The sequence below is a fragment of the Hemitrygon akajei genome, chromosome 8, assembly GCF_048418815.1.
Source record: "Hemitrygon akajei chromosome 8, sHemAka1.3, whole genome shotgun sequence".
Classification (NCBI taxonomy): Eukaryota; Metazoa; Chordata; class Chondrichthyes; order Myliobatiformes; family Dasyatidae; genus Hemitrygon; species Hemitrygon akajei.
Window position 1 is genome coordinate 153,690,390 of NC_133131.1, and position 17,124 is coordinate 153,707,513.

The 17,124-nt window shown below is 39.2% G+C and overlaps 1 protein-coding gene across 1 annotated transcript in view; it reads left to right on the forward strand.

Annotated features, from left to right (window-relative positions):
* ncapg2 (non-SMC condensin II complex, subunit G2) overlaps window positions 1-16,625 on the forward strand; it is a 115,870-nt gene extending 99,245 nt beyond the window's left edge. Inside the window, exons 25-28 of the mRNA XM_073054871.1 lie at window positions 3,211-3,314; window positions 9,767-9,867; window positions 12,561-12,666; window positions 15,842-16,625. Of these exons, the coding sequence (XP_072910972.1) occupies window positions 3,211-3,314; window positions 9,767-9,867; window positions 12,561-12,666; window positions 15,842-15,893 (363 nt within the window). The 3' untranslated portion in view covers window positions 15,894-16,625. The remainder of the gene's footprint in view (window positions 1-3,210; window positions 3,315-9,766; window positions 9,868-12,560; window positions 12,667-15,841) is intronic.
* The last annotated feature ends 499 nt before the right edge of the window (window positions 16,626-17,124 follow it).

Here is a 17,124-nt window from a genome sequence, read left to right on the forward strand (position 1 = left end):
GCCCCATCAAACCCTCTTATACTATGTAGTTACCAACTTATATTTGGGAAGTTGAGGTCCTCCATGACAACAACCTTATTGTTTTTGAACCTTTCCTTAATCTACCAGCATACCTGTTCCTCAATGGCTATTGGATGTCTGTAGTGCAATCCCATCAAAATGATTGCACCCTTCCTATTTTGAATTCTACCCATAATAGACTGTTGGTAAGCCTTCCATTATGCCCACTCTGAGTGATATTGGCCCCGGTCAGAAGTGCAACTCTGTCCTCTTCCCCCATCTTCTATCTGGCTCTCTATCTTTTCTAAAATATTGAAAAGTTGAGACATTAAGCACTCATTCCTGTTCCTCTCTCAACCAAGTCTCTGTTGTGGCCACAACATCATAGTTCCATGTACTGATCCATGCTCCAAGTTCATCACCTTTACCCATATTACCCCTAGCATTAAAATGCACACATTTCAAACTACCCATCCCATGGTATCTATTACTTTACTCTTGCCTGTTTTTGCTGTCCTTGACAGCTACCTTCCTCTCCATCCCTCCACCTGCTGACCTGCTGCATTGGTTTCCCTCTCCCTGCCAAACTAGTTTAAACCCTCCCGAGTAGCACTAGCAAACCTGTGAACCTGAAGAAAATAGAGGGATATAGATCATGTGCAGATAAATAGGATTAGTTTTAATTGACTTAGTGGACCAAAGGGCCTGGTCCTGTGTTCTATGTTCTAAACTCGGATGGACAGGTGCGTGGCAGATGGAACCAAGATGAAGAGGTTAAAGACTATTGGTAATGAGGGGTGGATAGGGTAAACAAAGTGATTGAGACTCTGACTTGCCTCTAGAAATGGGAAAGCAATGTGGGGGGGAGGGTACCTAAAATTGGAAAATTTCAATATTCATACTATTATTCAAGTTTTTGTTTACATTTGCTTACTTTTTTTATTAGCTGGAGTGTTGATACAGACAAATCTCTGACTGATGCTTGTTTATAATTTGAATTAGAGAACAGATCGCAGTGTCTGTGATCCAGATCCCAATATCTGTATTCCTTCATTCATTCCATTTCATTTCCTTTCTCAGTAGGAGACATTCCTGTGTTAGACAGGTCTCTAACTCTGCCAGCAGGATGAGAGTATTGTAAGAAATGACAAATGCTCAAGGGCATTGGTCTTTAAGAAAATAAATTGTAACAAATATCTGTATATAAACCTAAGTTATGGCTTTTTCAAGGTTACTCATATTTTTCTTTGTACAAAGCAGTATTTACATAAATTAGAAACATTACCTCCTATACCTTAATGCTGGGAAAAACATTTCACATTTTGTAACCTATATAAAAATGTGATGTTATAATTGCAGGCAAGTGCTCATCAATCACATTGAGTGGTATTATCGTATCAAGTAAATGGAACAATGAATTACCCTGAGTCAACAGACCTCTTGGCCCTTTTTTATTGTTACCATTTTATAAGAATATATTCCTAATTCCCATCATAAACAAAATTGTTGTGCACCTAGCTGTCCTTTATTTAGGGAGCAGTTGTAGAGTCACTAGGAGAAAAAGACTGAGGATCTGCATAAAACTGGACAGCAAGCAAGTCATCCTCAATCTTGAGGGATTACTGAAGAAGGATTTCTGAGTTTATGCTGGTTTATTTGTAGTTATTACAAACTTGCCTTCTTTATGAAGGTGGCCACAATTACAGCTTCTCTGACATATCTGGAAGAATATCCTCTTCTCTATGTAAATAATGAGCCTGTGTATTTGCCAATGAAATTTTCACCTCTGATTTCAGCGGTAGTACAATCTTCCCCTGAGGTCTTGTTAATTTTGTTTTAGTTAGGATGTGTTCTTTTTGATGACTTGTCAATCAGGAGTGGTGGCAAAGTGGGACTGAATGGGATGCTGTGAAATGGACGCATGGGCACTGAGGGATTGTGTCTCAGTTGAGGAGGTATTCCTTCCTGCAAAAGCTGGCAGTCTCTTGGTTTTTGATAAATTTATTTATGTTCTTGGATCTCAATGGGCTGGGGCCTTGGGCCCTGAGGCCATGGGTGACTTTGACAGTGCTGAAGAATCCCTGCTGTCAGTAGGGTACTGAGTTTCGTGTACAACTTCCACCATGTGTTCTTTAGTTTGTGGGTCTTCTACTGGGCTTCTGCCTTCCGGTGCCTGTGGAGGTTTTGTTTTCTCTTGAGGAATGATGGAGCCTAAAAACCAAGAACACCTTGCTTCAAATGGTTAATTAGCTCCGTGATCTGGTCATTATGATTAAACCAATCTTGCTTCATATTAACAAAGAAGCTATTAACGAAGATCGATTTCAGGTTTTAAGAACCTAGAGCACATGTATCAGGAGTGTACGCATTAGAAGCAATACAAAATACCCAACATACGTCCGGTCATGCTTCTCAGTTCCATCTGTGGAAGAGTGTGTGGTTTCCAAATTGGCTTCCTAAGTCACATCAGGACCCTTAAAATAAGATTGCAAGCAACTTATTCTCGATATCGAGGGACTACCTAAGGAGTCATTATTTTTATATGCAAAAACTAACTCCAAGTAACCCCCACATTACTATGTGAGAATTGTATTCCTGGAAAGTGTACTCATCACAATTTCTCATGACATGAAACTGCACCATATGAACATGCATCAAGAAATGCGAGTTGAAGGAAAATTGATTTTTTTATTTTATCACAAATTCCTTGAAAACAAATTTTATTCTGCAGTTCAAAATGTTGGGTAGTGACTTGTGAATTATCAGAACAAATTTCAATAACCCAAAATCATAATGCAAAGGCTGCCTGTATAAATTTCCATGTATGAAAAATGCCATATAAATCTGCAATTTTGAATAAAATTTATCTGAACATGTATCATTTATAAAGATTCACTCAGCAATAATATATCTGTATGTTTGTTTATTAAAGTAAGTAGCATTTTGAAAATTCTGCATGAACTATTCTGTTATGTAATGACCTGTACAAATTGATTAATTTGACTACTTATTAATAAGTGGGAAAATTGTTATAGCTTTATATTTTGTAGGCAAGAGTCTTAGATCACAATTGCAAATATTTCTAAGTTAGTTAAAAAAGTTATTCTGTGTGTGTGTAGTTATAAAAGCTGCCATAAGCATGGTTACACATATGAAGTTAGAAAACTTTCTTTTTGCATCTAATTCTTCAACATGTGCTTACAAATTCAGAAATCAGACACAGATGACATCACTCCACCAGAAGCCCCAAGTGATCTGCCGGTACTTTCAAACTACTTGATGGCAATTGTGCTGAAGTATCCCAGTGTAATGAGGTAAGGGTACACTAACAGGGTACTGGTAATTCTGGACCTTTTTTGGCCTCTTGGCAATATTACTGCATTTTTTCTTGTTTTTGAAAACTGTTGAATTACACCAGTGGAACAAGAATGCTTTTGTTCTTCTTCACTCACTCTTGTATATCAAAAGAAGGTGATTTGTCGCTGAACTAGAATATGGCAATGACACAAAAGGGAAATCTGAGCCATCAAATATTAAAGAAAGGCACATAGTTGGGCAGAATGGGTACCAAGATAATCATATGCTACACGCATTCCATAGCTTGACTACATTTCAGGAAATCTGATCATCTGGCTGTCCTACTTGCTTACAGGCAGGGACTAGAGAATAAGGCTACAGAGGGAAGAACAACAAAGAGGTGGTCACAGGAGGCAGAGGAGCAGCTTTGGGCCTGCTTTGAGTTGGTGGACTGGGCCATGCTTAAGGACTCATCAGAGGATCTGAACAAATACTCCATGGTTGTCCAGATTTTATAAAGTCAGTTGCGGAGAATTGCAACCCCACAATATTGTTCAATCTTTCTCAACCAAAACAACCAAGAGATCTACAATTTGCTGAGGAACAGATCAGTGATATTCAGGAATGGTGGCTTAAGTAAAATACACGTATGACCTCCGGAAAGCCATGTCACATGTGAAGTGACAATTCTGGAGCAAACAAATCACAGAAGGTTGTTCAACAGCTGTGTAGAGCTTGATTGCTATGACCTCCTGCGAAGTAAAACCAAGTGAAATGTAGCAACAATGTTTCACTCCAAGATGAGCTCAATGCCTTTTATGCTCGCTTTGACCGACAAAATGTGGAGACACCTTTTGAAATACCACAGCCCCGTCGACCCTGTGATTTCAGTCTCTGAGGCTGATGTGAGAGCATCCTTCAGGAGGGTGAACCCACAGAAAGCATCTTGCCCAGATGGGGTACCTGGCCGAGTACTGAAGACCTGTGCTGATCAACTGGCTGGAGTGTTCACTAATATCTAACCTCTTGCTTAAGCAGTTTGAGTTACCCACCTGCTCCAAACAGGCTTCACTTGTACTGGTGCCCAAGAACAACGTGGTAACTGGCCTCAGTAACTTTTGTCCAGTAGCACTTACATCCATGGTGATGAAACATATGAACTCCTGCCTAAGGAGCAACTTACATCTCCTCCAATTTGTCTACCGTTACAATAGGTCAAAGGCAGCTGCCACTTAATTGCTTCTTCACTCAACCCAGGAACATCTGGACAATGAAAGTGCATATGTACGTCAGGATACTCCTAACTGACTACAGCTCTGCGTTCAATACTATCATCTCCTCAAAACTAGTCAATAAGCTCCAAGATCTAGCCTTCCATACCTCCTTGTGCAATTGGATCCTTGATTTCCTCACTTGCAAATCCCAGTCAGTTTGGATTGGCAACAACATCTCTCCACAATCACTGTCAACACAGGTACATCTCAGGGCTGTGTGCTTTGGCCCCTTCTCTACTTACTTTATACTTATGACTGTGAGGCTAGGTGTAGCTCCAATGCCATATTTAAGTGTGCTGAAGACTGAATCAAAGGCAGTGATGGATCAGCATATAGGAGGGAGATTGAAAATCTGTCTGAATGGTGCCACAACAACCTCTCACTCACTGTCAGCAAGACAAAGGATTTGATTATTGACTAAAAGAGGAGGAAGCTGAAGGTCCAAGAGTCAGTCCTCATCAGGGGAACAGAGGTGGAGCGGGTCAGTGACTTTAAGTTCCTTAGTGTTATAATTTTAGAGGATCTGTCCTGGGTCCAGCATGTAAGTACTATCACAAAGAAGGCATAGCAGTGCCTCTACTTAGAAATTTATGAAGATTCAGCATTTCATTTTTAATTGTGACAAATTTCTATAGATGTGTGGTGGAGAGTATACTGACATTGTATCACAAACTGGTATGGAAGCACTATTGCCCTTGAATGGAAAAGCATACAAAAAGAAGTGGATATAGTCCAATACATCACAGGTAGAGCACCTGCCACCACTGAGTCAATTATGAGGGTTGCTTTCGCAGAAATGCAGCATGCACCATCAAAGACCCTTTCCATCCAGGCCATACACTCTTCTCACTGCTACCATCAGGAAGAAGTACAGGAGTCTCAGAACTCACATTACCAAGTTCAGGAACAGATATTAACCTTCAACCATCAGGCTCTTGAAGAGGGGATAACTCCACTCAACTTCACTCACCGCAACTCTGAGCTAATTCCATAACCTATGAACTCACTTTCAAGTACTCTACAACTCAGGTTTTCGATATTTATTGCTTATTTACTTATCATTATTATTATTTTATTTTACTTTTTGTATTTGCATATTTGTCTTTTGCACGTTCATTGTTTGTCCGTCTTTGTTGTGTGCATTTTTCATTGATTCAATCATGTTTCTTTGTATTTACTGTGAATGCCTGCAGGAAAATGAATCTCAGAGTAGTGTATGTTGATATATATGTACTTTGATAATAAATTTACTTTGAACTTTGAAAAATTGTCAAAGAAATGCAAGAGAGCGGAATAGTCCTTGACCTATGCAAGACCTTTCACTGCACACTTGAAAGACTGTAGGAATAGATATTTGTAGTTGAGGAATGAACATCAAGTCAAGTTAAGTCAAGTCACTTTTATTGTCATTTCGACCATAACTGCTGGTACAGTGCATAGTAAAAATGAGACAACATTTTTCAGGACCATGGTGTTACATGACACAGTACAAAAAACTAGACTGAACTACGTAATAAAAAAAATACAGAGAAAGCTACACTAGACTACAGACCTACACAGGACTGCATAAAGTGCACAAAAAAAGTGCAGGCATTTACAATAAATAATAAACAGGACAGTAGGGCAAGGTGTCAGTCCAGGCTTTGGGTATTGAGGAGCCTAATAGCTTGGGGGAAGAAACTGTTACATAGTCTGGTCGTGAGAGCTCGAATGCTTCGGAGCCTTTTCCCAGACGGCAGGAGGGAGAAGAGATTGTATGAGGGGTGCATGGGGTCCCTCATAATGCTGTTTCCTTTGTGGATGCAGTGTGTAGTGTAAATGTCCGTGATGGCTGGAAGAGAGACCCCGATGATCTTCTCAGCTGACCTCACTATCCACTGCAGGGTCTTGCGATCCGAGATGGTGCAATTTCTGAACCAGGCAGTGATGCAGCTGCTCAGGATGCTCTCAATACAACCCCTGTAGAATGTGATGAGGATGGGGGGTGGGAGATGGACTCTCCTTAGCCTTCACAAAAAGTAGAGACGCTGCTGGGCTTTCTTTGCTATGGAGCTGGTGTTGAGGGACCAGGTGAGATTCTCCGTCAGATTCACCAAGAAATTTGGTGCTCTTTATGATCTCTACTGAGGAGCCATCGATGTTCAGCGGGGAGTGGTTGCTCCATGCCCTCCTGAAGTCAACAACCATCTCTTTTGTTTTGTTCACATTCAGAGACAGGTTGTTGGCTCTGCACCAGTCCGTTAGCCACTGCACCTCCTCTCTGTAAGCTGACTCGTCGTTCTTGCTGGTGAGACCCACCACGGTTGTGTCATCGGCGAACTTGATGATATGGTTCGAGCTGTGTGTTGCAGCACAGTCGTGGGTCAGCAGAGTGAACAGCAGTGGACTGAGCACGCAACCCTGGGGAGCCCCCGTGCTCAGTGTGATGGTGTTGGAGATGCTGCACCCGATCCGGACTGACTGAGGTCTCCCAGTCAGGAAGTCTAGGATCCAGCTGCAGAGGGAGGTGTTCAGGCCCAGTAGGCTCAGCTTTCCAATCAGTTTCTGAGGGATGTTTGTGTTGAATGCTGAACTAAAGTCTATGAACAGCATCCGAACGTATGTGTCGTTTTTTTTGTCTAGGTGGGTTAGGGCCAGGTGGAGGGTGGTGACAATAGCGCCATCTGTTGAGCAGTTGGGACGATACGCAAACTGCAGGGGGTCCAGTGAGGGGGGCAGCAGGGTCTTTATATGCCTCATGACGAGCCTCTCGAAACACTTCATGATGATGGATGTAAGTGCAATGGGACGGTAGTCATTGAGGCATGGATATTGTTCTGGAGGATAAATAGCATGAGTAGGTCTTAGACTGTTTCAGATCCAATTTCTACTAATTATGCCACTGGCCTCATGCGCTGCTCAATTTATTACTTGCTGATCAACTGTAAGCAATCCAGATTTTTCCCTAACATTTATATTTTTACTTCTTCCTCGTAGTCTAACACAAAGAAAGCTTTGTGCTTCAATATTCAACCATAATGACCATATCATGAAAGCACATAACAGTTACCCATGCATTTCCTATTGCAGAGCTACATCATGTGACCAGGGAGCTAATTGAAGGGAAGAAGGTGCACCTGCATGTCCTGATATGAATGGGGGAGATAGTGGGGCCATTGTTAGCTGGGCATTGGCAAAACTAGAAAGTGAAGTGTTGAACTCATAGAAACTGACAATGTTGTGACTATTATGCCTTTTTACATACCAGCATAGATGCACTATTTGAATTTTCAAGCAGATATTGATGCTAGTGTGGCTCTCTTTAATTTCTTTTTCTCCTCCATTTATCACTCCATTGTGGCCATTAAGGTTCGCATCTTTTCTTTCACGATAACCAGAAACTGTAAACTGGTATGGGAGAAGAGAAACTGCATGCAGTTACGGTTTAAGTGCACTTTGATTTATTTTCATCTTGTAGAATAGATCAATGCTTTACACACCTGCCACATCTGGAAGTGAATGGTGATAGACATCAAACAGCTAATGAAAAGAGGAGGCTTCAAGAACATCCCAATTCTTAATGAAAGCAAGGCCAAATATGTGTGCTAATGACAGGGCAGAAACATTTGCAAGATCATTTAGCCAGGAGGCTAAGTGGATGGGTTAATTCCAAAGGTGACATGAGATAGACATCACTTCAGCATTTGCCCGAGTGTGGTGTAGAGGAGCCTTTTTAAAACCCAAGTAAAAGAGCAACAACAGTAAAGCACTCAATGGCTGGATTTGTACCTTGCAAAAGGAACATGGTTGTGGTTGTTGGAGGACTCTATACTCCATATACAACAACCATGGTTGTTCAATTGCTTCCTCAGTGACCTTCTGACATCTGGTCAGAAGTGGGACTATTCACTGTGTATTGTTCAGTTCCATCTGCAGCTCCTCAGCATTGAAGCAATTCGTGCCTGCATTCAGCAGGGCCCAGACAGCATTCATATGTGGGCTGCTAAAAGCCACAGACGTGTCAGACAATAACTTATCTCTAACACGTTGTTGCCTGGCAGACTCTGATCACTCACTCTATACATTTAAAAGGATTACTATAGTGAACCCCCTTCCATCTTCAACCTAGGAATTACTACCTGAAATCTAATTGGTTCAGCAACATAAATACTTTGCTACAAAACCATATTAAAGGCTGGGTGTTTAGTGGCAATTAACACATTACCCAATTTTTCCTACCCAAATCCTTTCCATCTAATGAAATTTTTTCCTGCCCCCTATCTTATTATAAGTGGATCCTGAGTGAAAGCCCCCCTCCTTTTCTTTATTGCCCTCTACTCCAGAATTTATCCTCTCACACACATATTGTTTTGCTTTTTGACATGAACCTACTCAAAGGGGAAATTTAACCTTCCAGCACTTTGGGCTGCATGAGAAGATAGGAACTCCCTATAGAAACTGGTGTACTCACAGAGAGAACATACAAATTCTGCATGGCCAGTACCTGAGGCCAGTATCAAACATGGATCTCTGGAGCTGCAAAGAAGCAACATTAATTATTGTGCCAACATCTCTCAGTCAAAAGCCATGAATAAGACAGAATAATACTCAAGCTGCACACCATCTAGGACAAAGCAACCTGCTTGATTGGTACTCCAGCAGACATTTTTTCTTCCACCAGCAATTACATTGGTAGCAATGTTGTATCATCTGTAATGTGTGTAGCACTTACCTGCCAAGACTACTGCAACAGCAGCTTCCAAATAATTTCAAGCATTAACAAGGCCAAAGAACACAGGAATAACAGCACCTTCATTCTAGGCATGTTACTGGCTTGGATATGTATCATTTTTTTCCTTCATCATAGCTGGGTCTAGATTCTGGAACACTAACATTGAGGCTGCCTTTACTCAAGCACAAGCAGGTTCACTTTTTTATCCCAAGCAAATTAGAATGAGCAATAAATACTAGATTTCAAAGAGACATACTAGAAACAAAGATTCATAACTATATGAAATAAATTATTTTGGAAGCGTGTTAGAAATAAACTGATCATGACTGAAGTGGTATTACAATGTAAACATTAACTTAAAATTCTCCTTTTGTCTTTGAAAATCTAGCTGTAAATAAAAATATTAATTTATTGTTTGTTTATTATTAATTTATTTATTGTTGTACAGTGCACTGCTGATTTTAACTGTTTCCATTCTGTGTAGGTCATTTTTAAATGAATTAGCAGAATGCATCAATACTGAAGCCATACAAGGAATTGTGGAATTGGTAGCTGCTCTCCATTTTCTCCTCATACTTAATAAAGGTGAGTTTTAGATATCATTAAAGACAATATGAGGAAGAATTTGCTAAATCAACAATATTATCTGACTCATTACTTCATTGGATAGAATTATATTTTACAACTGTTCAGATGACTTTTTCAAATATAGCCCAAAGATAATTGTCCTCTCTTTTACATTATTGGTATTAGTATTTCTGTTTTTAAAAAGTGGCAAAAGAGATTCCAGAGAATGTACATTGGAGAAGGGACATTTACAGTGTCTGTTGAAGATAGGTAACCAACTTTTATAAAAGTAGCCAACTTGCTTGTGTTGTAAATGAAAGTGCATTATTAATTAATTCCTTGATATAGCAATAATTAGATGTTAAGAAATAATAAGGGTGTCAAATGCTAAAAGGTGTTTCATGATGATGCAGCAGTTAGTGCTGCTGCCTCTCAGATCCAGGGACCCATGTGCTTTCTGTAAAGAATTTCCTCATTTTCTCTGTAACTGTGTTAGTTTCTTCTGAGTGCTCTAGTTTTCTCCATATGCAAAACATATGCTGGTAGGTCAATTTACTGCAGTGATAAACTTCTTCGTATAGCTCAATTTCAAATGGATCAAAGTGGATGTGACGTGTGTGTTAGGAAGAATACTTTGCAAGGGTACAGGAAAATGAGAGGAGGAATAGGGTTAATGATATTGCTCACCTAAGAGCCAACATGGACGCAGTGGGCCAAATGACCTCTTCCTATGTTAGTCAGTGGTTTTTATGGACTGTATTAAAGCTTTTGAGAGATAACGGTAGGCTGGCCCAGAGGATTAAGGCACAATGGATCTGAGGCATGTTGGTTTTCAGTTTGTCTGGAATGTATTTGGTCCACTCATATACTTTTATAATAGACAATAGGTGCAGGAGTAGGCCATTCAGCCCTTCGAGCCAGCACCGCCATTCAATGTGATCGTGGCTGATCATCCACAATCGGTACCCTGTTCCTGCCTTCTCCCCATATCCCTTGACTCCATTATCTTTAAGAGCTCTATCTAACTCTTTCTTGAAAGCATCCAGAGAATTGGCCTCCACTGCCTTCTGAGGCAGAGTATTCCATAGATCCACAACTCTCTGGGTGAAAAGGTTTTTCCTCAACTCTGGTCTAAATGGCCTACCCCTTATTCTTAAACTGTGGCCTCTGGTTCTGGACTCCCCCAACATCGGGAACATGTTTCCTGCCTCTAGCGTGTCCAATCCCTTAATAATCTTGCGTTTCAATCAGATCCCCTCTTGTCCTTCTAAGTTCCAGTGTATACAAGCCCAGTTGCTCCAATCTTTCAACATATGACAGTCCCGCCATCCTGGGAATCAACCTCGTGAACCTACGCTACACTCCCTCAATAGCAAGAATGTCCTTCCTCAAATTTGGAGACCAAAACTGAACACAATACTCCAGGTGTAGTCTCACCAGGGCCCTGTACAACTGCAGAAGGACCTCTTTGCTCCTATACTCAACTCCCCTTGTTATGAAGGCCAACATGCCATTAGCTTTCTTCACTGCCTGCTGTACCTGCATGCTTACTTTCAGTGACTGATGAACAAGGACACCTAGATCTCATTGTACTTCCCCTTTTCCTAACTTGACACCATTCAGATAGTAATCTGCCTTCCTGTTCTTGTCACCAAAGTGGATAACCTCACACTTATCCACATTAAACTGCATCTACCATGCATCTGCCCACTTACCCAACCTGTCCAAGTCACCCTGCATTCTCCTAACATCTTCCTCATATTTCACACTGCCACCCAGCTTTGTGTCATCTGCAAACTTGCTAATGTTACTTTTAATCCCTTCATCTAAATCATTAATGTATATTGTAAATAGCTGCGGTCCCAGCACTGAGCCTTGTACCCCACTAGTCACTGCCTGCCATTCTGAAAAGGACCCGTTAATCCCTACTCTTTGTTTCCTGTCTGCCAATCAATTTTCTATCCATGTTAGTACTCTACCCCCAATACCATGTGCTCTAATTTTGCCCACTAATCTCCTATGTGGGACCTTACCAAAGGCTTCCTGAAAGTCCAGGTACACTACATCCACTGGCTCTCCCTTGTCCATTTTCATAGTTACATCCTCAAAAAATTCCAGAAGATTAGTCAAGCATGATTTCCCCTTCATAAATCCATGCTGGCTCGGACCGATCCTGTTACTGCTATCCAAATGTGCCGCTATTTCATCTTTTATAATTGACTCCACATCTTCCCCACCACTGATGTCAGGCTAACTGGTCTATAATCCCCTGTTTTCTCTCTCCATCCTTTATTAAAAAGTGGGATAAGATTATCCTCCAATCCTCAGGAACTGATCCTGAATCTATAGAACATTGGAAAATGATTACCAATGTGTCCACTATTTCTGGAGCTGTAATTTCTATAATCTGTCTTTATTACTTCAGAGGCAAAGATTAGTTCAAAGAAATATCTTCAAGTGTAATAATTGAAAACATAACAAAATTTAAAGTGTGGCTTTGCACAAACAGCAGAAGTGGAAGTAATGGTATATTACAATATCCTGGGATTTCATTCTCTCAATTGACCCATTTCTCATTTGGGGGCTTTTGATAATATTTTCTTTAAAGTTGATCTTTATGGAGATGTGTATTACTGAACTGATAATGTAAAATAAAATTGGAGTGCAAAGTTATTTCTTTTGGTGTTAAAATTCCATTTAAATGTGTCCAGGTAAAGTGCATGTGAAAAGAGCTGCAATCAAAGACATGGCAGTAGCAATTCACAGGAAGTTTCAGGCTTGTAGTGGAAATGTATCAGAGTTGAATGACTTTGAAAGGTATGTTCAATAAAGTAGAAGTTTGTTTTTTTTTGTATCAATCTTAGATATCAAATTTCTTACTTTCTTGATACTGTTAAATTAAGTTCCATTGGTGTTTAATTACTTATTAACTTTGTCAAGGCTGTATTGAATAAAAATGGCCGAGTAGGCATTCTTCAAATAATTACAGTGCCAAAAAACAACAAAACTGACATTTTAAGCAACACAATAGACCTACTGAGTTCCTCCAGCATTTTGTGTATGTTGCTTGGATTTCCAGCATCTGCAGATTTTATTGTCTTACAGATTTTAATACAGTTAAATTGTCTAATTATAATCTATACCAAATATACAATATGCCTTTTTTTAAAAAAAATTCTGCTGGTTGAACTTGGCATGTAGCCTAAAAGTTGACCATTTTTCCATAACAAGTTTAATTTGATTCTGATGGGAATTTAATACCAGATTTTGCTTAACTATTGAGGAGAAAAAGTAAGTTTCTGTTTGGGCTGTATAACAGAATGAAGTTTTTTAAAAGCTTCTGCTTAGTACATATAAACTACTGTATATTTTTCCTTGATCAGTACAGTATTGCCATTGGTAAACTGGCCCTCTTCAGATTAATGGATGTTTTCATTTTCATTGAGTAACCTTCACTCAGTTTTTTGCACTTTGCCAAAAATACATAAGGTGCATTGAGCGCTGATGTACTTTTATGTAAATTCTTTTCAACAGAGATGTTCAGGATGGTGCTATTGTCTCAGTTCATGCATTGTGTCCAAAGCAAAGGCCGATCCTAATTTGGCAGGAATGTTTTGCTCCAATGTTTATCCTTGGTTAGTTGAGTCTATAATATGCTGTATGGTAGGAACTACCAATCTGACATATTCTTAGGGAGTATTACTGCAAATTCCCTGTTAGTATTTGACATTGCAAAATGCATTACCTCACACAGGATTCCATTTGCTATTGGTCTGCTCAACTTGCTAATTGATCTAACTCCTTCAGTATCGTTTCATGTCTTCATTATATATTACATCAGTTTTTGTGTCATCAGCCAACTTATTAGTTCACCTACGTTCTTGTTCAGGTCATTCATAGATGATGAACAACAATGGTTCCTGGATCAATTGTTGTGGTTACAGCTTTCCAGTCAGTAAATCACCCCTCAACCACTACCCTATGTCATATATTACCAAGCCAAGTTTGGGTCTAGTTTAGCAAGACACCTGGGATCATATGGCCTAAACGGTTGGTCCGAACTACTGTATAGGACATTGTCAAAAGCCTTGTCTATCACCCTACCTTTATCAGTTTTCTTACTCAACTTTTGCTGCTTTCATTGATTCTCTTCTAGGCATGATATCTGAATGGTCCATGAACATTGCTCATTATTCCTTTTTTTTGCACTATTTCTTTATAAAGTATAGGAATTTTGATTGTGACTATCTATATCTTTTTTTGCTAAGGAGACTAGGAGATTTGTATCATCAGTGTTCTGTTTGAATTTGGGTGTTAATTTTACCAAATCTTTAAAATCTAGTGCACAGTACACGAAGTAACCAAAAAGAAATAAATGGAATATGAAGTATTTTTTGACAAAGGAAGAGAAGTCATGTGTAAATTATGCAGAATCTTGGTTGAAACCCAGCTGCATTTAATTTTTGACAAACGACAGGAATGGTTTACAATGTAATGAAACTATCTCCCTTAAATACTGGAGATAATTAAGTCAGTGACACTTCTGAAGATTAGTACCTATTATCAGACTAATAAAGGTATTAGTTGGGGATAATCAGAGATATGGAACAGAAGTTGGTAATAGGTGCATAAAGTGCTGAGATGATAGAGCAGGCTTGAAAGTGAATGACTTGCTCTATTCTTTCGCTTAAAGTCAGCATTGTAAAGCACGGAAACAGGCTTTTAGACCACCATTTCCATGCCCACCACTCTGTATTATGTCCATTGCCTTCAATGCTTTGGTGATTCAAATGCTAGTCCAGATACTTGTTGTGGGAAGGCCTTCATGTCCTACTCAATCATTGAATTCTAGCCACCTTTGTGAAAAGGTTCTTCCCCAGATTCCCCTTAGAAATTTTGACCCTTACTCTAAATGAATATCTTCTCAGTTTATGGGGAATGTTTCTACTCAAGTTGCTGAACAAAGGGATCTGAGTCACCAGAGTGAGAATGGTTAATTGAATACTTTTATTTTAGTTGGTCTGGCATATAAAAGCAGTGAATTCTGGGATGTAAAATTAGAAAACTATTAATGTCACTTTATAGTGTGTAGGCAAGAGTCTTAGGATTTTGGGTGCAGTTGGAGATGGTGTAAAAGTGATTCATTAAATTGATTCCTGGAATGAAGAAGGGTTTAGCTGGCTGGTTGGCTCTATATTGATTGGTATTTAGAACGATGAGTAGTGGTCTTCCTGAAACATGTAAATTTCTAATGAAGATTGGCAAGGGGGATAATGAGAGGAGATTTTCCATTAATTCGGCTTTTTATAACTAGGGAGCATAATTTAAGAGCAATAGGTTGCCCTTTCAGACAGCTTAAGAGGGATTTTATCTCGAAGGGTTATATATCTTTGGAATTCTCTATCCCGAAAAGTTGCAAAGATGTATAATTGTATACATTCTCCATGGAGATTGACAGATATTTGAGCTAAAAACAAGTCAAGGGCAGTGAAGGAAAGCATAGGAAAGTGGTGTTGAGACAAAGATTCAATCAGCCATGAATGGAGAGCAAGACTGAGCTGTTGATTTCCCTCCTCCTGTTCCTTATGGACGCAGAGAGAGAATTTGGGTAGTCTAGATCTTAGGAGCATAGTTTTAGGATAAAGTGTCAGCTACTTTGAAAGGAGGTGGAATTTCTCAAATCTTTGAATCTCACCTCTGAGAGCTGTGGTTACTGAGTCAATTCATTTGTGAATTACGAGAGAATTGAAAGTGAAAGGGATTAGTTCAGTTGAGGTAAAACATCAGATTACCCATGATATCAAATGGCAGCGCCAACTCAAGGATCCATTTGCCCTACTTCTTCTCCTTTGTACTTTACTATTGTGTTCCTTGAACTAAATTAGATTGGGCAATGTAAATAGCATCTTGCTTATAGTGCTAAATATAATTCAGCTGAAATGCAGTTTTTTAAAAAAATATGTTTATGTTGATGGATTTTCCTGTATTGCAGAGCCTTGTACTTGTCTTCAGACAGACATCTGGATGATCTGCTACACCTGTGAAATATTTTAAGTGCATCTTCCCCATCAGCATAAAGGAAAATAGATGCACTCAAATGCCAAAACTCTTTGATTTTGTAAGATATATAGCTCTGATGAAATTTGAAATTATGTTTGTTATATTAAAAAAAATCTGTAACTTGTACCTATTAGAATGAATCAAAACTCACGGTCTAAAAGGACATGATACAATTTTTTTGGAAGAAAAGCTTATTTGCTGAAATGCTGAAAATGAAATTTTCTACTTTAGTTTTGGATTGCATGTGTCCACCAGGAGATGTCACTGAAACATATCTAATAATGTAGTGAGAACCATTATGATTGTATATTATACAAAAGATGTGTTGGCCGAATGCTTATGGTTTGTAAATAAATTGCTCTTTATTTTTATTGGAACACAATAATACAGAAATAGTAGTGTTCTAGATAAATATTTCATAGATACTTTTAAAAAGCATTTCCTTTCAAATATATGTACATTGTATCTATGTAAGTGTCTAACTCAAGGTTGCTCACTAATCTACTACTTAGCTTCCCAGCTCTTTTTCTATTTCTTGTCTCACAATTTTCCAAACTCCAACTCCTATTTCTTATTTATTTTAGAAGCACGAATACTGAATATGCAGTTTTTCAAAGCTATAACTAAATGATCTGTAGTGTTTTGACTGTTTCTGAGGATTTATCAAGTGTCTGATTATTTAAAGCATTGACATTAAAAAAAAAATTAAACCTACTAAATCCCTCAAGTGATTACCTTTAGCTTCTTTATATTGCTTTATTTTGTGCATCACAGGTGCAATGCTTGGGACAGAGAATGGACTGCAGTTAGGCACATCGGAGTGTCACTATGTTTAGTAACCACCAAGTTTTGAGAAGGGTGAATTGTTAACATTATTGACAGTTCGGGGAACATAATTTAAGTTCTGAAATGGTGGAGCTGCTCATTTTCTTGCATAGGGAGCATACCTGGCTAGATTCTTTGTCTATAAGGAATCATGAATGGAATTAATACTCCAATCATCAGTGAGCATCCTCAATTTTAACCTTGCGGGGAAAGGGAAGCATTGTAATGTTAATGGAAATACAGTAGTGTGGGGGGCACAAAATACATTACAACGCCAGCAATTGGGGTTCATTTTCCACTGCCTTCTCTTCACCATGCAAGTTTCCTCCCACATTTCGAAAAGATGTACATGTTAGGGTGGTAAATTCTGGGCATGCTGTGGGCTGCCCT